We start from the raw sequence: 24,717 nt of genomic DNA, 5'->3' as shown, positions 1-24,717 counted from the left end.
TAATCTAGCTTTTTGTGGCTTGCATGTTGAAGAGCATGAATGGAAGTACATGTGGTGAGAAAATTGGGTCAATTGAGGCAATTTTAGACCCCTTTAGGCCTCCCGGGAGCAGCGTAGGAAATTTGTTTACCACTGAGTGAAGAGGTTTGTTTACAAGTGACGAAAACTTCCGGCTCGGATAGCAAAAAATCTACATGGTCATGGTACGGAAAATTGATGGTGCCATGAAAGGCCAACTTGTCAGCTATCCGGTGATGGGTAGCGTTTAGCTAGTGAAAACTTCTATCTAGACTTAGAGACCACATTACTTTTGTGATTTGGTGTGTAAGTCAATGGGGCTTTTAATGGGCGTATGCTACCATATAGGGTGAATGCAGCAATGCATGTCTGGAAGATCCCTTCTTGGAGTGTTCATTGACCCATATTATGGGCACACATTAAACTCATTTGACTTCACGCGAAATCTGATAGGCAGAAAACTCCGTAATTACAAACCTGTTTGGGGGGGGGGGGGGGTGGAATTGGAACGTTTTAAAGTACCAGGCGTGTCAAATTATGTTCCATTTGGGTTTTCACAGTAAGGTTCTTACATTGATCCTCGTGTATGGAGTAACATGTTGGCATTCCATCTAGATATTTCAGACAATGTAAGAGGAATAAGATAACTGTAGTGTGTACAATTGGTACTTGATTAATTATCCAGGGTTATGATTAGTATAGTACAAATGGTTTCAGGAGCCTGCTAGCTAGTCACATCACTTCGATTTCTATATGCTAGGCTATAAATTAAGTGTCTTTATAGTGTTTATAGACTGAAATTTTATGAAACCATAAAATTATTGAATTGTTTTGTTTGTTTGAAGAACACATACACGAAACTCTTTAGTCATCGACAATTACCTTAACTTGCTCTATACCTTACATTTAATACATTGTATAGCCGAGAGGTAACAATACTACTAGGCAGGCTAAAACAGTGTACATGTTATCGTAATTGTGTTGTACATCCTCTTTCAGTACCGGCATTTGCATTTCTTGAAAGTCAAACTTTCGTTTATTTCTTTAAGACATCAAACTTAACTTTGTATTTATTTCTAAAATGTTTATTGAAAAAACAAATGCTTTCTTTCTTGACATGTGGGTGTGTTTTTCTTTCGTGTGTCCATCTTTCTAACTCATGTATTCAACCAGGAAGTGACCTACTGGTCAAGTCTACAATGATTCATTCTGACATTATTTCCTGTTATTTCCTGTTCCTATAAACTGCTGTTGTTTAAATGATACGTGATCGAAACAAAACTGAATTAAAATATCCTTATGTATAGGAATAAGTCTTTTAGTTTGTTGAGCTAACGTCAGAGGAGCTGCTTACAACCGTGCAGAAACATGTTTACTTTCTAAACAAATGTCAACGCTTTCGGTTTTAACCTAACACACTCTCTAATAGCAGATGTATGTAGCCTAGCCTTACTTTGTTGATGATTATTTTCATTAATCGTTGAGGATAATTACGGCTCCTTTTCATCCCATTGGTCGAGATGGATTATGTCACCGCGTGTGATTTATACATTTATTTATATATTTATATATTTTTTGTGTGTGAAATGTTCCATTTACGGAGATGGTTTTTAGCGGTAGAGTTCCCGCCATTAGGTTCCCGGTTAAAAACCCACCAGAAACCAGATTCTCTTGACCTATCTAGTGTTCTTATGGATTACGAGCTTCTGGATTTTGAATTGGGAACTGGGATTTGGTGTTACATTGTTACTGATTTCGAAACCAATTTGTTCACCATGGTTGAGCCCCAATCATAATGAATGGATGTGACCTCTTCTTCCTTAGAGGAATTGGTCTCGTGCTGTATTGTTAGCTCATTCCAGCATGCTGGTGTGAGCTATTGTTACAGTGCGGCGTCTATCACTCTATCATTCTATCACTCTATCACTCTATCCGTCAACAATTGGTAAAACCGCTCCCACTCGCACAGTGTTTGATGGAATTTCATGAAACTTGGACACAAGGACCATTAGGTACATGTCCATCAGAGATGGTCCGAAATTTGGGGTCAAAGGTCACCTGTGGGCCGTAATGGGCCATTTTGTGGAAATACGCAAAATGCTTCTTCTCCTACAGATTCCATGGTACAATGTTGAGGGTTTGTCACGATAGTACTATGGAAGTTTTACCTTCAGGGTGTTCATGAATTTGAGATCAAAGATCAACTAGGGGTCTTTTGTGGCCCGGGCCGCGGCCCTATATTTTCAAATTGCTCCTGTTCGTACAGTGTATGGCCAGTTATATGAAACTTGGTCACAACGTTCCTCAGGATGAGAGTTACGAGGGGTGTTCAGAAAATTGAGGTCAAATGTCATTTAGGGGGTCATCGGGGGGTCATTCTTTGTAATATTTTCAAATATCTCAATCCCCTCAAGATTTTGATGGATCATATTCAAAGTTGAACTGATGATTGTTGGATTGTGTATGAATAAGGTGATGTCTAATAATTTTTGGTCAAAAGTTAATTAATTACAATTAATCCCCATTGTTTAAAAAAATCTGAGCCTTCACCTTTTGCCAAAGCTCCTTTAATTTGTCTCCCAGTCTCTGCAGTGTTTGTTTACATTTGTGGTTAAGCTATGCAGAGGCTGTTAGTGGAATTAAAGCAGGACTGGGAGTTGTTATTAACTGTTGAACTGTAAGCATGAGAGCCCAATAGCCAATCAGCACTTGCCGCTTCTTAGAAGTCTTTGAGCCTGAGGTATGTAGTCAGCCAGCCAAAATTTTGGCAAGGAGTGCTTCAGGTCTGCTCAGGTAGAGGGGAGAAAGTTTAATAGGGTAGGTCAGTGGTATTGTTTGAGAGAGTGGGGAAAATAGGATTTAAAGGGGGAAAATAGGAATTATAGCCAGTGGTGTAGCCAGGATTCTGCTAACGGAGGGAGGGGGGGGGGTTATCCCTCATGGGCCCAAAATTGGTGGAATCTGAAAAATGGCCTGAAATTTGGTGGGCCATAAATTTTTGTGGGCCCTACATTTTTAAGCTCGAAAAGGCATGAGCTTCTGCACCATTGGTGCTCTAGTATATTCTCATTCGTCGGATGGAGACGTTAAATGGGTGGTGCCGAGAGCAGTATGGGTTCGACAATTACACCCCTGCCTCGTAATTAAAATAAGATGTCAAGACGTTTTAAATATATGTTTCTTGTTTAGTTGTTGTAATATTTAATTTCTTAATTTCCAATTTATATGAAATATTGCATTTTCAAATTCGATATAGATGACGTTACAAATTGTACTTATTTAAAACAAAAACTTAGCGTTTTTAACTTCTTTTTTTTCTTTTTATAAATGTGAAAAGACATGGAATAATTTTAAGCAAAAGAAAATGAACAGAAATTTCATTCTACATCAATGGTTTACAGATTAAAACAATGAACAAAATGGATCCCTAGGCCCATTCCAAGATGTGATCTCAACTTCATTAACACAAAAGATCATATTATTTTGCCCTACTGCACCTCAAGAAGCAGTAAAATGACCCAAACTCTATCCTCACCTCTCCCGCCACCATATATCTCATCGAAACATCTTAGCATCTCCTATACACCCATTCTATTGATAGTACTACATCAGTCCAATTTGTGTTTACATCATCGACATTATCTTCCATATCATCATACCCGCGTCGATCCTTTTGGCGTTCCATGGATATTATAGTCTAAAGTTAAGTAGCAGTCTTTTAACCAGACAGAAGCGATTACTTCTTTTTGCAAGGCTAAACTGGTGACACTTTGTTCATGAGGTCATTTCCAACCTTCTGTTTACAAAACATATATTTCATTAGGCATATGATGTATGATTATGACATTTTTAACAAATCTTTAACAAAAAATTGGGGAAAAGTTCAGCCACATTTTTGTAAACACCGATAAGTATACTTCTTTCAATGATAAGTATTAAGCGTAGTTAGGGCCCTTAAACTACCATATATAATACGCGTGCCTACTGCTTTTGCGTTTGTGATTGGCCAAATTTAAATACAATTGTTTTCTCGTATTTTCAATACTTATATTTACAGTTTTATTTTAGTAAAAAAGAAAAGAAAATCCGCCTTCCTCACCGACAACATTTAGCAACTGGATTTCAATAGGAGACTGAAAAGCATACTGGATTTTTGGTTGTTAAGGCTTCATATGTTGTAAAAACTTCTCTGTATTTTAATTTAAGACTATCAAAAGTCTCCTAACCTAAGCACGTCCTTGTTAATAACATTATCTTCCTTTTTTTATGTACAATTTTTGCTAATACGAATCCGCTATCATGGTTTATTATATTTCATGTTACAGCTTGATCGTTCTAGGATGTAAGTTTGTGACAATATTCTGCTTTCTAGTTGGCTTACATTTTTCTATCGTTAAACGAACTTGGTTAAAAGGTTATAGTCACAGCGACTGCTACGAAATGAAAGTGATTATTTTCCCTATTTGACTAATAAGCTGTTTAACTATAATGTTATCATAATTTTTGTCTTCTACTCAAAGCACTTCATGGGTTTACGCCACAAACACACTTTCACACGCACGGTCCCATAGATGATCTTGAAACGAAAACACTGCTAGCTCTTATTTCAAGGGGTGGCTATTATGACAGAAAATACGAGAAAGATAAAGACCGACCGAGTCATATGTGGTTGGATGAAAACGAAAATGGACATTTCTGTCTCTGCTTGTTGTCCTCAATTACCAGCAATAATGATCATTATGAAAGCTTTTGAAAGTAAATCTATAACACGATGTGTTTAAATATAGCGTCGTCAGCTTTGCCAAGTTTTCATATATATATATATATATATATATATATATATATATATATATATATATATATATATATATATATATATATATATATATATATATATATATATATATATATATATATATATATATGTATATGTATATGTATGTATATATATATATATATATATATATACATACATATACATATACATATATATATATATATATATATATATATATATATATATATATATATATATATATACATATTTTCGTCTGCTATCCGGATAAATGAGCCGGTTAGACTGAGAAGCACTGAGAAAAAAGAACAATGCACCAAGCTGACATCATATTGTCATATTTTTACACGAGGTTTAAAAATTATATAACCTTCAATAGAGTTTGGATAATAGTATTAGAAAAAATATCTGTGTAAAATTTCTCGAAAAATTGAAATCGAAGTGGAAACAAATTGGTAACCTTCACTTCATTATGAAGGGTCTTCATTTATCAGTCAGAAGGAGAACTGCGCATGATCAGTGATCAGTAGGTCTTCATACTGCCCCTACCGTACGCTGGGTTCTGTACCGTTGACGTCGAGGGCTTGTAAAGAGGGTTGGTGGACTCTGGCTGAAAGCAAATTCATGAATATATAATAAGATACTGAGTTTGGGCAGTTACAAACACCATCTAATTTAAAACGGATTCACATTGTGAATATGTATACATATGCAGTTCACGGAAGTCAGCAATACTTATATGAGATGCTCTTAGAATAAAAACAAGTCATCTCTCACACGTTGACCAGAAATCCATACAACTATACTAGCCATGTAACTATACGCCTTTGTTCACGCCTCATACACCCCTACCCAACGCTATTCGCCTTCCCGAGTCCTTGTCTCATTTTCAACACCACACAATATATTAAAAGTATAGTTATTTAACATAGCCTTCCGTGTAGCCATAAATTATATGTAGACCTAATTTGTAGCCTAAGTATGCCTCAGAATGCACCATTTCCCGTCAGAATTTTCGTATTTTTCCATGGGGAGCAATCCAGATACCCCCACTCCCCCTTTGACACGGAAGTCGGCTTAAGCCACCTCAGGGCCACACCCCTCCTGTAAGTCCTGGATTCGCCCCTGGTAACTAAGATAGTGCATGTGCAGTATTAGGACTACTTCAGATACATAATCTGCCCGATACCAAAAGCCCTGAACTTGCATCCAGTTGTAAGTCCCCCACCCCTCCCACACCCCGTACAGGCTTTATATGCAAACATAAGTTTCACATTATTTGCAGTGAATGAACTCTATTTTAACATTCATGCAATGATGCATGCATATACATGCTGAAGCAATTATACGTGATTACACAATTTGTGCGCAAGCTAAACATAAAAGAATAACAATTGTGTTAATCACGTGATTTCTAAGACATGTCCATTTTCATTCCAATATAAAACATACATGATACTATGAGAGATAGGTAACGTTATAGACACGATGTTTAATATAGGGTCTGCTTTACTGAATATGGTTTTACCATTCCAGGCACCAAACGTGAAATGTGTGTATTTGTATGCCAGCATAACATTGACAGCACCTTATTTTTGTAAGTACCGATAAACTCACACCCTCCTGCCTCCTCCGAAATATCGCCCTCCCCCTCCCGACCCCCCCCCCCCTCCCAGAATTTTAGACACCCATAAAAAAAATATATGCCCTCAAAGTTAAGACTGGCTTTTAACTGTCATAGCGTTGGTCCCAAATTTGCTAAAAAAATCAAATAAAGGTCACTGCTGCTCCAACTAACTTCAACCAGTAATTTACTGCCAATATCAAAGTATTTTTCCTCACTGAATCATTGAATTGTTTTAATGAGGTTAACATTTCTTAGTATCTAGAAATAATTTGGAGATTATGAAAGGCAACATATAATATGATGACGTCATCAAAACCACTTCAGTCCATTTCCTGAAGTAAAAAGGGTTATCATGTTAAAAAAAAAGCTCAGAGATATAAAAGCATGTTATGACAAAGCCGTGCAAAGATATTAAAGGAAGAATCCTCTCTTTTACAGATTATCATTGTTTACAACACACAAAATGTGTTATAGAGTTGACATGTAGATTACTAGAGCAAAAAGAAAAAAGTTTCCTGTTTTTTTTTTTGGTATAATTATTTTTATTGTTGTTGCTGTTGCTGTGGGTAATAAGGAAAATCAGCTTTGTGCAAGGGACACATGTAAAGCAAAGATAGTTAACATATCACTACTGTACAGTGCAAAAGTAGGTTATACGAGCAGCGGCAAGATTAATTCGGTTATCAAAAGATAAAGGACAAACGCGGATCAAGAACATGAACAAGAGGGGTGTGGGGTGGGAGGGTGGGGGGAGGGGTGGTGAGTATTTCAATTCAGTTATTTCCCCACCAATTTGAACCGAACGGTAAAGTCGCACTGAAGAGACTGCGTGTATATGGGTGTGTGTTCATGTGTCTAATGAATTATGTTATTCCATTTTCAATAAAAGCATCGCCAAAAAGGATTATGTGCAAAACACAAAGAGGATATTTTCAAACATGCTGACATGTTTTTTTTTGTTTTTTTTTCGGAAAGTCAGGCCAGTGCTGTGACGTACTCATGATTTCAAATGTGAGCACGAGGAGGGGGGTGTAATTAAGGGGGGGTAATTTAGGGGAATGGACCTTAAAGGAAAGACAAGAGGCGGATTAAGGATTATCAAGGTTAGTTAGTTGGTGTTATTACGACATGCAAAGCTCGCTATTAGTAAAGATAGCAATCTACGGGTGACAATGTAAGCGACACATGCGCAGTGTAGCCATGCCTTCTAGCTTGAAGTTGGCTGTCAGTTTCATCCTTACTTTATATACACCTCCAAGCTAGTGACCATACATGGGATTTACATACTTCCGTGTACCAGATGAATAAATAGGATTAACATTCTGAGAAAGAGACAAATATAGTGAGAACTGAGGGAAAAATAAGTTAATGACATACCAAACCTGTGCATTCTCTACTGCGCAGTCGCAATCTTCATTATTATACTTCAAAATTGGAAGATTTTTGATACGGAATGCATGAAGGAAATAATACACATGTCCGATAATATCCCGTTGGCTAAAGGATATGGCAAGCCACATGTGCAATAATTCGATAAACAGAGTTTAACGGCGATAAACTCGGTTTATCGAATTATTGCACATATGGCTTGCCATAAAAGGCGATCACTATTATGCTAGAAATTCAAATAATGGGCACGCGAGTTCAAACTTTAAAACAAATCCTCCTCAAAGCATTTTGCTCATTTTATTCCCTAATTTGGATTTATTTTTTATTTTTTATAAATATATTTTTTTTATCGTATTCCTTCAACGTTATTACCAGATTGTGTCAATGCAAGCTAACCAAACAGCTTATTCTGAAAGAAAATGTCATGTTTGAGTTTAGATAATGTTTAGATAAATGTACATATGGAAAAACGTTTTAAGCAATTTATGGTCAGTGTTGTGGTCGGGCTTGAGGTCATTTCTCAAGGACTCGAACACCAAGGACTCGAACCTGGATTCGAATGTGCTGGACTCGACTACAACGTTACATGCCATATATGATCGCTTGTTATATATGCTTTTTATCGAAACAATCGAAACTTAAACACAATAAGAACACAATTGATCAACCTTATACATTTTCCTGGATGTTTTTAATCAAATGAACCTTGATTAGAGAACAAAGTAAGCAGAATTTGATACATCTTGGATATGAATGCAAACCGCACCAATTCCTTAAATTGGCATAATTGTAAGTTCATCTTCGTCAGGCTGTGTTTGCGCCACAAATTAATTAACTTGTACGTAATTTCAGAGTGCTCTTCTACAAAGCATTCTTCCAATTAGAAATAGATATTTATATTTTATTTATTTATGTTTGAGATATAGTCTTTAGGGTTGTAGTAAATGATATTGAAAACCCTGACGTCATAAATAACCGCAGTTTATAACAACCATTTCACTTTTATCAAATCAGCGCTCATGCAGTTTGTGGGTTATTCAATCGTTGCTGTTCTATACGATGGCCTTTCAATCAAATGTAATAATAATAATAATAAACAGTTCTTATATATATAGCGCAACTTACAATGAAGTCTCGCCGCGCTGAACGAAAGAAAGTGAAAGATTATATACACAATATACAATAAGAGTAAACATAACAATTATAACAATCAAAACAGTTTTGAACATCTCCACAGACACGACATTCTTTATGTTGAGTGGGAGTTTATTCCAAAGGAGGGTTGAGGAGTACTGGAAAGATCGCTCGCCATAAGATTTAGTGGACACAGTGTGCATATAGGGCAATGATTGGGTGCTAGAGCGCAGACGGCGAGTTTGGGTATAACTTTGAACAAGTTCACCCAAGTAGTGTGGCGCAATACCATGAATAGCATGAAAATATTTTTGCTCGTAAAGCATAATTTTGGATCGTGGTACTCGATTAATTTGTAACCGTTCGTTTCGTTCTCCTTCTGTAGTAAGTGTATGTATTGATTAAAAAGTTGAAAATGGGATATCCGCTTTACCTTATCCCATTGAGCCTTTTCTTTTTCTGCGACGAATTGTTGGTACTCCTTCCGGTCGAGATGCCACGTATAGAGGCGGTAAATGAAGATCAGTAAAAGTCCGAACAGGATGATACCCAGAACGATGTAAAGAATGACAAATTGTAATTCAACGCCCTCTATTATAAGGTTAGAATGGGCACAGTCTTGGAACGAAAACAAAAGAAGATTTGTATAAATGGATTAATGTCACATAATCACGGTGAGTATACTATGAAAACATTCTTATTTTTTTTACAAAATATATATACCTTTGAAGAAACACACATGGGCAGAAATGGAGAGAGAGAGATATGACCACTTCCGGTCAACATTTCAATAGAGGCAATAGATGAAGTTATCAATAACATCCATGAAAATTGACGATGATGACGTCAGGAACGATATAAGTTATGAATATTCAATGGACATCGTTTTCTATATCGTAATAAAATAAACACATTTACAGAAACACACATGCGCACAAATGGAGAAACTTAAACCACTACCGGCCAACATTACCATAGAGGGGACCATGGGCGGCGATCCGTACTTCCGAGTGGGGGGGATATGACCTTGTTGACTGTCTAAGCGTAGCGCCACCATTAGTTGGCGCCAAGCGTACAATAAAATTTTGGGATTTACAAACCCTCTAGATGGCCGGAAACGGCACTTCCCGAGGTTTCCAAGTGGCATATACCCAACTTTAAAATAGGGATATCATGTCCGAAATATCTCATAATCAGGATCCAAAATACTTTTTTTTTAATTTCGGGTGTTATTTTGGGAAAATTGCCCCTGTCAATCTTGTTTCAGGCGCTACGTTAGAATGTTCGAGAGCTCGTTTACATTATTCGATGAAGAAAATGGCCTCATGCAGGCTATTATAGGCCTATACACATGCAATACACAATTACACATAGTTACATTCCTAGGTACCGATTGCTAGGGCATCCAGGTGAGACGTGTATTAAGCATTACCCTGGTAACATGAGATTCTCAGCTGTTCGAGGGAACATGTACGTGTGTAGGCCTACTATAGGGCCTATATGAATACTATGAGGGTGCATATACTATATCAATACCGTGGGCGCAATAATACATTTTGTTGTTATAGGGCCAATGAAGCCTACAGTCAACTATTCTTGCTTTATAAAGACGGTTTATTTGAAAAGATCGCACTGCGTTTATGGTAGGCGAGAAATGAAGCTAAAAAAGAGCCGTACATTTACGATGATGCATAAATGTAGGCATGAAAAAATTCTTATCCCTGGCATTTGGTGGGGGGGATATGGTGTATTACATCCCCTCCACCCATTTTCATGGGGGATATATCCCCCCTCCCCCCCCCCAGGATCGCCGCCCATGGAGGGGACAGAAGAAGTGATCAACTACATCATTGAGGATGATGATGACGTTAGGTACGGGGTAAAACAACACCATTTGTCACGTAATAGTTAAGCATGACATTGTTATTGTAACAATATAATTTTAAGTTTAGTCTTATTATAATATCACATTTGACCTGGATCGAAGACGGTATAGTAGACAATGTGGCGTAACTATTCAACGTTGCAAGAGCAATTGATTCTTTCGGCATCATTTAAGGTGACTTATCATTTCTCCGATAACACCCCCCCCCCCCACACACACACACACACACACCCTCCTCGCCTCGTAGTTACTCCAGAAAATGGTTTAAAGTTAGATGGTTTGAGACGACGTCATGGCAAATATTCTTCAACAGCTTTACTTTTCTTTCATAAAATGTTTGTTGATTTGTCCTTGAAATGTGATAAAATTGGAATGTTGGCTTGGCTATTCTCTGAAGTCAAGGCTTCATCAGAATGCAGCATTTCTTTGTCAGAACATTTATTTCTTCCGTGGTGGATAAATAATACAATTTTCATCTCTTACCATGCTGATTTCATATTATGAGAGAAGTATTTTTGCCAGAGTGTGTTTTTTTATCTGTGTGCGCATTAAAGCTTACATGATTTTTTTTTTTATAAGTTCGATATCAAATCATTTTAACATCATCTTAAAACGTTACAAAACTAATTATATATATATATATGTCCTTACCTTTAGCTGATTTAACATAAATATGCATGGTTCCATTGACATCTGCAAACTGGAAATGAACAGTGCATTCTTCAGCATCTGGGAAATTACAAGTCTTCTCATTGCCATCTACTGTAGTACAAAATAGATAAGTAAATTATAAAATCATATATAATGGCGAATTCAGACATTTGTTTACTTTTTGCGCCTTCCTGAAAAGGGAAAACTATGACGTCACTCTTACCGACCTTGTCTAAATTGTGAGTGGGACCGCGAATTGCAAAGTCGGCAATGACAATATACAACGCGGATCGCAAAGTCGGTAACTACTATTATACGGTTAGATTCGTTCAACACGGTAGCATATACAGAAACGTTGTACTCAAAGCCGAAACCAAAGTGAATTAATCAGGTCAAACATCCGGAGTCTATGCATCTTCAATACCGCCCTCGATTTCGGGAAACATTTGTTTGTTGGTTTTTTTCGTTTTTTTTTTTTTTTTTCGTAGCGGTGGGGAAGGGTGGGGGAAGAAGAGTATGAGGGATTCATGGTAGGTCTTGAAATAATTCGTAACGTAAGTTTAAGAGTACCAAACCTTCGAAGAGTTTTCGCTCTATAGATTTCCGTCTTAAATCTAAATCGTTTTAGTTACATTCCCGTGTGACCGAGATACCCAATATTGCAATAGTTCAGAAAAAATAGGTTTGATCTAAATCAGATCTTTAGAAACTAATTGCTCAGCAGACGGTGGCCAGGAAGCGTAAGTTTTTTTCCCAGGACGAACGTGGGTTTCAGATTTTTCTGGAATTTACAAATTCGTTTGAAATCAGGGTTAGGGTTTAGAAAGTGGGTTAGGGATCCAGTTTCTATGAAAATGAAGGATTGTCGTTCATAATCTGGGGTCTAAACAAGGAAAAAAGATTCACAAACATGTTTTTTGAAAGAGCGTCACATGTTTGGAATCCAGGGATTTGATTGGCCGATGCCCACGTTCGACCTGGGAAAAAAAAATACGCGGCCAGGAAGATGTGAAAGTTTTCCCCATGATTTAAAGGTATTATATAATAACATGTCACGGTATACTTACATTCTGGGAACTCAGGGACATATTGTATGACCTGTGAGCACATATCACAATCCTCTTTAGATAGAATTTCTGTGTCGTTTAATAGTTTGCACAAGACACAGTTGGTATGAAGATCACACACATCACATGACTGATATAAAAAAAAGAGAGATAAAAAAAATAGTGAAATTTTCATGAAAAGCATGACTTTAGACAGAAGTATAGTCTTGAGATGTATATAGTCCAAGAATTAATAAAAAAGAACATTTTGTGTTCAAGCAATGTTCAATCCTCTTTAACAATTAATCCAATTTTTTCAAGATGCTCACCTGTAAACTAAATAAATCTCTGCAATGTTCATTTAAGGCGAACATAAATTATGACGTCATCGTCGTATCCTCAGTGAATGACTAAATGTTACAAGTTAATCCATTGTTTCATCAATTTTAATTACTCCCAACATGATCTATTGTTTGAACATCACAGCTTAATTGAATGAAATTTGAACATCATTTGTTTGCCGCCAAGATTGACAAATTCGTAAACATGTCATAAACACCTCCTTGTTTTGAAGCCATAAAAATCTTGTATTTTATACCCATTGAGAGTTTTGTGTTGCAGCTAAGGATCTTACCTTATGCTTTGTGCATTAGAACACATAATCCAGTCACCTTAACCAAATGTACCTCAGTTAACCATAATATAAGACGCCATGGCTTAGATGGGTTGAAGCGCCTGCCAAAGTAAACAGGAGGTTTACCGGTGGTGTCTAGCATTTTAATCAGACATTTGCTTATTTTGTCTTCTATATATATCTTCAGATTTTATGTACGTCCTCTCTGTAGTATATACAGTTAACATTAATTTCTTATGGATGTTACTGCATGTCAGTTAACCATTATCATATATACTCACCACACATTCATCACATCGAGGTCCAGTAAATTTGGGTGACTTTTCACAAATACATTTTCCGCATTTACATTCGCCAATAGCATTGCAAATCAGCTATACGAGACGACGGAGAAGAGAATGAAAGAAAGATATCAAAACGTGAAACAAAACTATAATTGCGGGATATTTTCAAAGTTAGTTATTCAACGCTCGAATATAAATTCGCGATTCTATTTAGCTATTTGATTAATGTTTTTTTTTTCTTCTTCTTCTTCAGTAACTGCCACTAATTATCAAGTGTTTTCTTGATTACATAATAAAACAAGAAATTTCATAAATCATAATACATTTCGTTCATATTGTTTTTGAAATGAGTATACCAAATATAAGTACACCCATCGAAATTTGTTTGTGGTAAAGCCTACATGTAGTTTGTGCATTTGATTGTTGCCGAGTACAGTCCACGGACCCCTGGGGTCCAGTGAAAAGGTTGGGGTGTTTGTGTGGGCAAATATATATATATATATATATATATATATATATATATATATATATATATATATATATATTATAAACCTAAATATAGTGTCACTAAATATACAACATTGTGACCGAAAACGAAGTATATAATTATAACTTAACGGGAGAGAACTATCGGTGCCCAAAGTCAATAATCAATAGGATTGGCCACCTCGCTCACTTCGGTTTATCAATGAGTAAGTCAACTTTCGGCATAAAGGTTTAATCGAAACAACATCCAGTTTTAATAAAAGCAAGGAATTTGGAATGGCAAAGTCTTCTTTCAGTGTTGTGAAGTCTTATTGCAACACATATAAGTTTGGCAATACTATGTACAGTGTCTGCATAGGGGGAAAGGGGGTCCACCTAGATTGGAAACATGGACGCAGAGTGAATCTGTGACGACAAAACCTTGTTTAGACTACTTTAATTTTTTTTGGGGGGGCGCTATTGTGATAACACTCAAATGTCATTTCTCTCACCCTGTAAATCAGGTTAGCATATATGGCTTTGGTGAAGTGTTGTCTTGTGTTTATTTTTTTTTTTTTATATTATTATATTTAATTATATATATTATATTATTATAATAGATATATATCATTATAAAGATATCTCAGACAGGAAAAAATGCGAGAAAAAAAATACTTGCAGCTGTTTGACAATGAGTATGTTTAGTTTTGATCCCCAATTTCTAAGCTATTTGGCACTGAGTGTCATTGACTTTTAAGAGACTTACTCCATTATTAGCACGACATGATTCGGTTTGTGTGGGGCAGTCGCATTTATCACCGGTGTAGCCTGGCCGACATTGGCATTCATTTGTTCGTCCATCTAATGCGCATACGCACTCCCCTCTCTCTGGTCCTGCGAGTTTTGAAAAAGAAAATTGAGTTGGAAATATTTAAAAAAAAAAAAAAAACAGATTTAAGAATGAGAAACTTTATAGAAAACATGTCATATTTAAATGTATCATAAAAATCCACAAAGTAGTAACATATAAGCAGAATCGTGTAAAGGTTTACCTACGATAATTAGCTCTCTCAAGAAAATATTGTTAAAATTTATAATTTAAGCCAGAAGTTGTGTTTTAATATGTTATAGTTTAAGGGGGGGGAAGGGGGGAGGAGAAGAAGAATTTGAGTGTTAGTACTGTTTGTATATTTATTCCAGTTTCCAAGATATTCAGCAACAAAGTATGCTCAATCCATGGAATGTTCCTTTAAACCGGACATGTTGATGACGTCAGTGGAGGCCTGATGCCCTGTTTTGTAACTTTCATTATTTTCAAAACCAAAGCATGTTATAAACAACAGCGCCCCGCTCTGGTAACATTGGACACAATTTGTAAAAAATACAAGTTTGTTTAACACATTGTCAACATTTCAATTGAAGCCATGAAAGTCGGTTCCCATTAAGTTTTGTAATGTATCAGAGGAACTGACCTAATGACCTGTGTTAGACTGAATAGTCCAGCCACTTTGATAATTGATAAATCTGCATAAACAGGTATAATGTGTACTTCTATCTTCTTGTGGACGGGGGGGGGGGGATGAAATGAAATTTTCGATAAGAAAGTGTTGTAAGCTTAGAATTAAGTGAACATTTGTTATAAAGGTTCCTTTACAAACGGTCTTGTGAATTTAAATAATGTGTTTTGACCTATTACTGTTGTCATATGGGGTGGTGAGGAGGGGGGGGGGTATCTCAATCGGTAGAGCACAGGTCCCGTTGTTGCCTATAGTTTTTTTTTAAATTTATTTATAATTTTCCATTCACTTTTGTTTCTTGTCGATTAACTTATATTAACACCATAGATATCAATTCATCTTGTGTTCAAGTATGTGTGTTTATGTTCAGAAGTTGCCATAACAACCTACTTTAAGTGCTTGAAACGGTAACAGGTTATGTTGTATTTATTTATCATTAGTATTATTATCGTTATATATATTTTTTATTCTAAACTGCATAACATTGTAACTAAATTGTTCCCGAAACCCCTGTGTACATTTGATACTATTATAGGCGTATTGACCTACCGCCACAAACTTCACCGTTCGCTAAATCACACCCTTGGTTATTGCACTCGCAATAGGTTCCCGATATTATTACTCCAGCGTTCTGTAAAGATAAATATGAGATTATAGGTTTTAACTGGAAAAAAAAGTCGCACTTATTGCCTCACCAGATATCGATATGAAGTAGTGCAAATGAATATGTCGTAAGTTTATCAGGCGTGGATCTAGGGTATGCGTATTGGATATATATATATATATATATATATATATATATATATATATATATATATATATATATATATATATATATATATATATATATATATATATATATATATATATATATATATATATACTTTTTTGTCACTTTTTACTTACAGCCGGTTGGTTGCAGCGACATTCTCCACATATGCATTCTCCTCGACCAGAACATAAGACAGTCGTGTCGTTGTCACTGTAGGATAAGTATATAATTTTATTCATTTTCAGAGTGTTTAATAAATTTATTACCACCAAACTTGAGCAAAACGATTTGGTGATTCATCCACAGACGCGACAGTCGCGCTAAGTGTTTTTCTTTTCTTTTGTTCAGTCACTTAATTGTCTAATTTAATCCTTTCTTATATTTGGGAGTCCAAAATTTAAAAATCAAAATGAAATGTTCTTCATAAGCTGTTGCAATTGTTAAGCATGCTATAACATTTGCTACCAAGGGCCAGTGGGACATGTGATTTTGATTTTGAGGGTGCAAACGACAAAGTTACCTCAAAATTATTCCTCTGTGCGTCCCATACCCCAAAAGGGCACTTTTGATTACATTTGTTTTTAATTTTTTAACAACAGTGTACTTTTTAATGACAATTCACTTTTTCCATCCAAAAAAGAAAAAACAAAATCACACAGGCTCTCCATATATATGAAAAGAGACACCTTTTAAGTTTTTTCACAAAATTGGGTGCACCCCCCCCCTTGTCCAAACCCTACCCCTCTCCCGATTCCGCCGTCCTTGCTCATAATTCATATAGTATATATAGCAATGATAAATGTTACAATTATTGTGTACGTACGGTTTACACTTGAGGTCGTTAAGTTTGTGGTCTTGATTCTCTTCGTTCTCCGCGGTGCATTCACATTGATCACCATAGTAACCAGGAAGACATTGACAAACACCGCAATCACGATTACCATTGCCGCCAGTACACTCGGTAGTATTGACATCCTATGAACCGAATAAGCGAAAAAAAAAAACAAGGAATCAATATAGCAAATTATACATATTTCTTGAACAGAGAGAGGGCTACTGGCTCATCCCTTATTGCCTTCTACTCCTCTACTGTAACCTCGTCTCCCCCCCCTCCTCCTCCCTCCTTCCATCCGTATTAACCCATCCCTCCCTCTCCGTCCCTTTAACGACACAAAACTATGGTTCCTCTAACTTGGTCAGCTGCAGATGATGGATCATCTCAATCAGATGGATAATCTTAATCAAATGGATGAGCTCTCGTCAAATGGATAATCTTAATCGGTAGGTGTACATTTGTCGATGTAGTTTAATTTGTCAATTATTTAACGTGCGAGGTGCTATGATGACATCATTAACTCTGCTGTTGCTAAAGATGAATTCACAAAATACCACCAAATTTGAAGAAAATATATATATATTTATATGTATACACACATACACACACACACATATATATATATATATATATATATATATATATATATATGTATATATATATATATATATATCTTTGCGATACAAAAATGCTATGAAGATGAGGTTTTGACCTTAAAATGCAGACAAATTTCCATCATATTTAATCGATTAATCAACTTCAGCCACCGGAGTATCCCTTTAATATTTTGATGGCATGGCCTATATACGTGTCCTTATAATAAAATCTTAAATCTTTCTTCTTAGCGATTAAGCAATATGGATTGAACTTAACTTACCGGTTCTGATTCACAAGAACAATTGCAAATGACTTCTACGTGGACCTGTAAATGGCGTTCAAAGCCTATCGGATAGATTTCAAACCTGTTTGAAAGAAGAATGATATTATTTATGAAAAATTAGTCATGTTATAATTTGTGAAGGAAGCAAAGCAAAATTACCATCCGTGAACGCATGCGTAGTAATCATGTATAGTCTGCGGCTGGCTTTGATTCCACAATGCATATTCACGTGCATGTGCCAGCTCCAAGGTTTAAATCTCGTATTTAAACCCGTGAAACCGTTTTGCATTTACATAGTTATCATATTCCTTTTCCACGTTCAAACTTTGCAAGAAACAACTTCATTGGTTGCAAATACCACCACGTAATCAGTGACCAGTCGTTTCCGCCAATAATAAGGGCCTTTACAAGTGCACGGTTATCCAGGGCAAAAAAATGTGTGTTTTATCGTCGAAAAATAGAACGTATATATTTTAAGTGTCCTGTAGTAAAATTTGCCACTTATATCGTTTTCGATGAATTGAATGTGTCACAATTTGTACTATGAGTATAGGCCTACACTTTAAGCAAACAGGTTCATGTGATGTCGTAGTTACACACCGACGGCAATATGTTTTGTTATTTTTTCCTTTCTTTGTTTTTACCTTGGATTAGATATAGACTTACATCGTAACATAAGGGGATGTAAATTAAAACTTTAACAGTGGGTGCAGTGGGTATATACATTGAGTATACAGCAAGCGCAACTTTGAGAAAGAAAATTTGGAACGAAAACACCAGAGTAATTGGTAAATAGCGCCCCTATTTCATCACACCAGTTCCAAGGTAACTTGTGGTACACATAACGTGTCAACTTAAATGTGGTTATTTCAAAAGAAACGGTATACGTATATGAATTGAACATTTTAGAACGTTCAAAATTGCTAGAAGGTTCCAAAAGTACTCCCTAGAGCCTCCGATCCACGAAATTTAGTCCGCATCTCCGTTTTGGGGTATGACCACTTTTCACAAATCACAGTAAAATTGCTGGTTATTTATTTTAAGAATGAATGACCATTATTTACCTCTGGTTGATACATTTTGTTGCTTTCACTTCTACCTCGAGTGATATTTGGTCCCCAGCGTGGATACGTCCGCATTCCGGTTTTTCACCCGGTTGAAGCCAGCGTGCTTCGCCAGAACAATTGACCCTATAGCGGAGTTCAGTCCCTTCCGGAGATGTGTCCGATATCTGTATTGATTCAGTAATTTCCTAATGTGCAGAATCGAACCATAAAAAGGAGGTATTGAGTTTCTCTCTTGCATTCTGTCTGTTTTAAACATCCATCAAACTATCCGAGACCCAAGTCAGTGCATCATGAATACATTACCATTGGGTAGCAGAGTAACTCCTTGAAACTTTATAGCAAAGCGGTATATATAGGGAATGAATAGGGGGTGATTCAGTCGAGCAACCTCCAAGATGTTAGAGAACTATATACTCCCCTCTATCACAGTCCCCTCCCCCACCCACTCCCCACTCCACGCGCGGGAGATACAGCTCGGATGCTCCCTGGTTGTGATCAATGTTGCTCCTGTTGGAACTTTCTTTCCTACGCTAGGATGGTCGCGTAGCTTATACATTTAATATATGAAGCCAGGTTGTGCACAGTGTTATGACTTTTAATCTCAACGAATGAAGATAGTGCTCGTCTTGTTCATACAGTCAATTACAAACCGAGAATAAAAAAAAACACACAACAACATTGAATCCTTTACATAATCATTTCAACACAAAACTTGATGAAGGTTTGAAGCCAAAAAAAAAAAATAATGAATAAGAAAATATCGTATTTGTCATTTTTGTTACTGTATTTTAATAGTTTACGCATAACTCTTACCCGGTATTTAGAGGAAACAATTTGTACAATGTTTGTCGAGTCTGATCTGAGCTGACTGAAGGTGGATCCCTGTAAAGCAATACTTAAGTTCTGTAAAGAAAAAACACAATTGATGATTCATACAAAATAGGAGTTCTGTCTGGGGCTATCGAACAGGGGTGCCGAGAGGCTGGTTGGGCCCCGAGGGCAATTATATAACCACCCAACCCACACCTTTAAAGTCTTCATTTTCCATTTTATTTCCATGACAATGAGACGACATTATTTCGTGTCCCATGTTGCACAGGCCCCCTAATTGACAACGGGCCACGGGACCACGGACTTTGTCCCGACCCCTATCCTTTCCTGCTAGGGGTTGGTAAGAATTGTGGTAAATTTGACGCTAGGGTCAAAACGACATATTAAGACCACTTTTTCTTTCATCTGACTTTCATGTGAACCTAGTATAGCGCTTGGTGAACTAACGTATTTTATGACGTTATGATAGAATACGTTGCTCTTACCCTGTACAGTGCTTCCAAACCGGAAGTGGCGAAGATAGAAATTATGTTATTTGACACTAACACATCATTCACCTGCCCGATGGAAGGGTAATCCTGCATGAATAATGAATATCATTAAAACGTCACGAATAGCAATGAGCAAATATCAATACAAAACTGATCATATTTCATATTCCATAAACGACAGTCATAAATGTCTGATAACGCGGAGGAGAAGGGAGGAGGGGTGTTATATAAGGAGAATACTTTCCCATTTTAGACCTTTTCTCTGGCAAAGATAGGTACCGATACAAGACACCAGAAAACTACAAGGCGTCCATTTTGTCGGGTTTATGTCGCGATTCTCCCGCCCTCGTGTATGGAGCGTCTAACGTGCCATACATTATGAAATCTACATAGCCCATAGTTCGAATAAGATTAGCATAATATGTCATTTTTTTGGGCTGTCATTGGACACAAATTGTACGAGAAATCGACACTTGGCGATCTCCCGACAATGGCAGTTTCTCTCGTCATTGCCTCATTCAGATTCTAGAGTTCTGATTACGAGATATCGGCGTATGTTAAAGTAAGTAATTGTTATCTGTGAGTTTCACCTAATCTCATTGGAAAACTTGGTCACATGTCAGTCTAAAACCTTTTTTGGATTGGACGAAAACTTATATGCGAAAGAGGTCGACATATGACGAATGAAATCGGTATTTCAGAACTTAATGACACATTAGGCGCACCATAAACATGAAAGCAAGTTTCAATGCAACTATTCTTGGCCCTTTTTAACCGATGGTTTTTATTTTGGCCTTTGGAGTATATCATTTTTAAGGTCTTTGTATAAGGATGTGTATACAAAGAAGTTTCATTACTTACGTAGTATTTTGTTTTGGCGTATTCATTGTTAACAAGGTGGCATCTACCGTCAAATGGTCTAAGAATTCCCGCCATCTGAGAAATCGATGTATGAATTACGATCATCAATTCGAATTGACAAACACGAAAAGATAACTGGTTGAAATAGTCTTCCTCACCAAATTCATACACATAGAAATGCTGCTATAATCTCTTACATCACCTCCCCCCCCACCACCCCCCCCCCCCCCCACAAACACACCTAACCGGCCCATCGTTCATCTAAAACAACAAAAATATTAATTAAATATTATTTGGGGCGATCGTATAATAACAGCTTAGATAATTTAATATGGAAAAGTAAGATGGATTAGGGTATAAACCGACACTTGTGTATTATTTCAGTCAACAACGCACTTGTTTTGTATTCTGACCGAGGACTTGAACAAAAGAATTCCAGGTCCTCGGGTGTGATTTCTAAAGAATCACCACGTCCTCGAAAAAATTCTATTGTTATGGGTATTGTTAAGGTTAGAATAAGTGGATTTGAACAATGGAAAAAACAATGGGGTCCTCGGTCTGAATGTAAACACACCTGTGCGTGTACGCGTGTCTGCATGTGTGTCTGTGTGTCTGCATGTGTGTTCGAAAACTCGGTCCTCATTTCCTGTTATTGCTTAAATGTATCCAGATTCGATATCAAAAGTACAAACTTACAGTTACACAAGCTAATCAAAACGTATAATATTGAATATAGAACTACAGTGTCGCTCATTAAGTTTCAAAAGCAAATGGAAAGCTAATTATCCACTTTCGGTCACATGAGGACTCATTTTTTAAGGCAGTTTGAGATGAACCATCAAACCTAAACGTTATCGTGGATAGCTACATAGATATATACCATATAACCTTTACCTTGCCATCTCCTTCAATGTGAAATGTGTCGTCTGATGTGACGAGAAGCAGACGGCGTGACTCGTTTCTCCAGCCTATGTCCTCCTGCAAATCGGATGAAAATTACACTAGTCAAGATATTAGTAAATTCCTATTTTTGTTTTGTTTTTGTTTGGTGGTGGGTTCGGATTAACACGCAGGTTCATTTCAGATCTTTGTCATCACTGACTAGGTGCCGTCGAGGGCCAGGGCGGGTCCCGACGACAACGATATCCCTACTCCCTACACATGCTCATCAGGCCGGCTGATCATTGTGATCGGTTAAAGTAGAGGTCGCTATGTAGGAAAGGAACAAATCGGAATTTATCAGATTCACTTATCTAAGAACAACAATGATTGATTTCCTTAATAAGGCGCGGATCCAGTGTTTGTATGTGTGTACACCCCTACCTGCCCCATTTTTTCTATCGCCATACAAAAATAGAAGTCCTTTTTAGCACAACCTCGCGTGAAGGCTTATAATTAATATACCTTAGTTATAGCCTAGAATAATAAGTCTCAGAATTCACCATCTCACGTCTAACTTTTTTGTCTTCTGGAGTGGACCCTACCACCTTCATGGGAGTCGGTTTCAACGACCCCAGATCGGACACACCCTCCTTAAAGATCGTTGTTCCGCCCCTGTTTTTGTGTCCTTGCGGGTATTCTCCATGTTCCTGGACTGACAGAAGTGATTATTAAAGGACTACGAAAAATGACTATTAATTTTGTTCTTCTAGTCATACTGAATTTCTTCAGAGGGATTGTTTCCTTACGTACCGTGCAAAGGGCAGCCTGAGCAATAGCATCTAACGTTCCTTCAGCGTCGTCCTGGTTACTAGAAATTAATGTGCTTTTTACTTTTTGCTGAAGAGAAAAGGCATAAAAAGAAAAATATTATTTAAAAAACGCTATTTAAAGAAGATATATATATATAATTCGTAGTTGTACATCAAAAGTTCGGAAATTCATCATAGCTTTGTAGAAAACATGACGCTAGCATCTCAATGGTAATGTTCTGTAATGTCGCCCTCACTTTGGTTTCAAACAGTACGTTGCAAAAACTGACCCAACAAGCATATTCAGGCGCGTATCCAGGGGGGGGGGGCGTTGGGGTGCGCGCCCCCCGGGTAAGAAAAGAGGAGAGAAAAAAGGAGAAGAAAAAATGGGAAAAAGAGGGGAAAAAAAGAGGAGGAGGAGAGGAAGGAAGGAAGGGAAAAAGAAAGAAGAAAGAGAAGAAGGAGAAAAGGAGGGAGTAAAAGAAAAACGCCAAGACACCGGGAAGAGAAAGAGGAACAGTGACATCATTACAGCGCTGATCCCTATTATATACACATGGCCGGGTAGCCAGTGACTGATCAAGGATTTCGGAAGGGGCTTGCGCCTCACCCTACCCCTTACACCGTCAACTCCATTTTGACGTTTCCATTTTTCCTCTCTCACTAATGTATCTATATATATACTATATATGGTCTATCATAACGCGTGTGTGTGTATATGAAACCTGCTATGAAACCAACTGTGGCTGGTCTCGAACTCGACCGTGTCGTCGGGGAACATGACGCATTTCGGGAAGGGGGCGACCGCCCCCCCCCGCCCGAGCATATTTTTTTATGATATCGCTAGTAATTTCAAAATAGAAAATGCTTAGATGCAACTAACAAGGCCTGGAAAGTGTCATTTCCAGCGATCTGGGAGGCATTTTCGGCCAAAATTTGCTTGTACGTTCGCGCCAACAAATGGTACTGGGTAGTGCCATTTCCAGCGATCTGGGAGGCATTTTCGGCTAAAATTTTCTTGTACGCTTCGCGCCAACTCATGGTGGCGCTACGCTTAGATAGTTTGCCTACAGGCTTCGCCCCTCCCTTGGCAACTTCCTCGCTATGCGCCTGTTTGAGTTTGTAAAGCAAACAGCAGATATCACATCATATCAGTGAGCATGAAAATGGCGTTCCAGGATGAACAGCCTCAAAACTTTCTATGTGTGAACTCATTGGCGTAGGAGCCCAATTTGGGGGCTGTAACGACTTGCCCGAAAAAAATAACCAAAATTTTTCGCGCGCTCGGCGCGCGTTCAACATGTTAAGGTCAATATCACATAAGCCAGAATCGGTTATTACATCGCATGCCATTGTGTACCGTACGGAATGCTAAAGTAAACAACGAACGAAATGTCTTATGTAGATAGAGAAAACCTTGAAAAGTGGGGCTGACGGGTATTATGGGCCGCGACGTAGAATCACCTACAAAAGCAATGATCCACAGGACATGCGATGAGGTCGAACATGATTTGTGACTGGTGACAATCTTCAAAAAGGTTATGGATGGAAAATTGGGAAATACTTGGTTCTCAGGCAAAAATTGTACATCTGGTTGGTCATTTTCAAGCCCGAGAAGTGCCATTTCCGGTGATCTGGGGGGTATCAAAACCAGAAACTTCTTGTACGCTGCGCGCCAACCGATGGTGGCGCTCCGCTTAGATAGTAATTCGCGCCCCCCGGGTCAGAAAATCCTAGATACGCCCCTGATATTAGTTGATTTTCTGGATTTCTGTTCTGAGCTTATGTTGTGATTAAATGTAGGTCTATAGCTACTATCAAACTGCATTTTCTATACTTTCTAT

At 37.4% G+C, this 24,717-nt stretch overlaps 2 protein-coding genes across 5 annotated transcripts in view; both read right to left on the bottom strand.

Moving 5' to 3' along the window:
- LOC139958594 (rap guanine nucleotide exchange factor 4-like) overlaps positions 1 to 24,717 on the bottom strand; it is a 260,592-nt gene that overhangs the window by 219,719 nt on the left and 16,156 nt on the right. The gene's annotated exons all lie outside the window — the stretch shown is intronic.
- LOC139958596 (integrin beta-1-like) overlaps positions 5,136 to 24,717 on the bottom strand; it is a 34,328-nt gene continuing 14,746 nt past the window's right edge. The window contains exons 9-25 of one of the 4 annotated variants that reach the window (XM_071955768.1): positions 22,875 to 22,961; positions 22,077 to 22,160; positions 21,183 to 21,257; positions 20,316 to 20,408; positions 19,813 to 19,902; positions 18,997 to 19,184; positions 17,930 to 18,014; positions 17,041 to 17,192; positions 16,352 to 16,427; positions 15,995 to 16,076; positions 14,695 to 14,822; positions 13,461 to 13,553; positions 12,567 to 12,696; positions 11,500 to 11,610; positions 9,397 to 9,581; positions 7,682 to 7,762; positions 5,136 to 5,419 (exon numbers count right to left, since the gene is read on the bottom strand). In XM_071955768.1, coding sequence (XP_071811869.1) covers positions 7,700 to 7,762; positions 9,397 to 9,581; positions 11,500 to 11,610; positions 12,567 to 12,696; positions 13,461 to 13,553; positions 14,695 to 14,822; positions 15,995 to 16,076; positions 16,352 to 16,427; positions 17,041 to 17,192; positions 17,930 to 18,014; positions 18,997 to 19,184; positions 19,813 to 19,902; positions 20,316 to 20,408; positions 21,183 to 21,257; positions 22,077 to 22,160; positions 22,875 to 22,961 — 1,722 coding nt within the window. In that variant the 3' untranslated portion in view covers positions 5,136 to 5,419; positions 7,682 to 7,699. Of the gene's footprint in view, positions 5,424 to 7,681; positions 7,763 to 9,396; positions 9,582 to 11,499; positions 11,611 to 12,566; positions 12,697 to 13,067; positions 13,281 to 13,460; positions 13,554 to 14,694; positions 14,823 to 15,994; positions 16,077 to 16,351; positions 16,428 to 17,040; positions 17,193 to 17,929; positions 18,015 to 18,996; positions 19,185 to 19,812; positions 19,903 to 20,315; positions 20,409 to 21,182; positions 21,258 to 22,076; positions 22,161 to 22,874; positions 22,962 to 24,717 lie in introns of those variants that run through there. The other 3 variants (XM_071955767.1, XM_071955766.1, XM_071955769.1) reach the window with 3 other exon arrangements.

The sequence above is a fragment of the Apostichopus japonicus genome, chromosome 18 (assembly GCF_037975245.1).
Source record: "Apostichopus japonicus isolate 1M-3 chromosome 18, ASM3797524v1, whole genome shotgun sequence".
Classification (NCBI taxonomy): Eukaryota; Metazoa; Echinodermata; class Holothuroidea; order Aspidochirotida; family Stichopodidae; genus Apostichopus; species Apostichopus japonicus.
The sequence above is the reverse complement of the archived record's forward strand: the minus strand, read 5'-3'. Positions and strand labels throughout refer to the sequence as shown.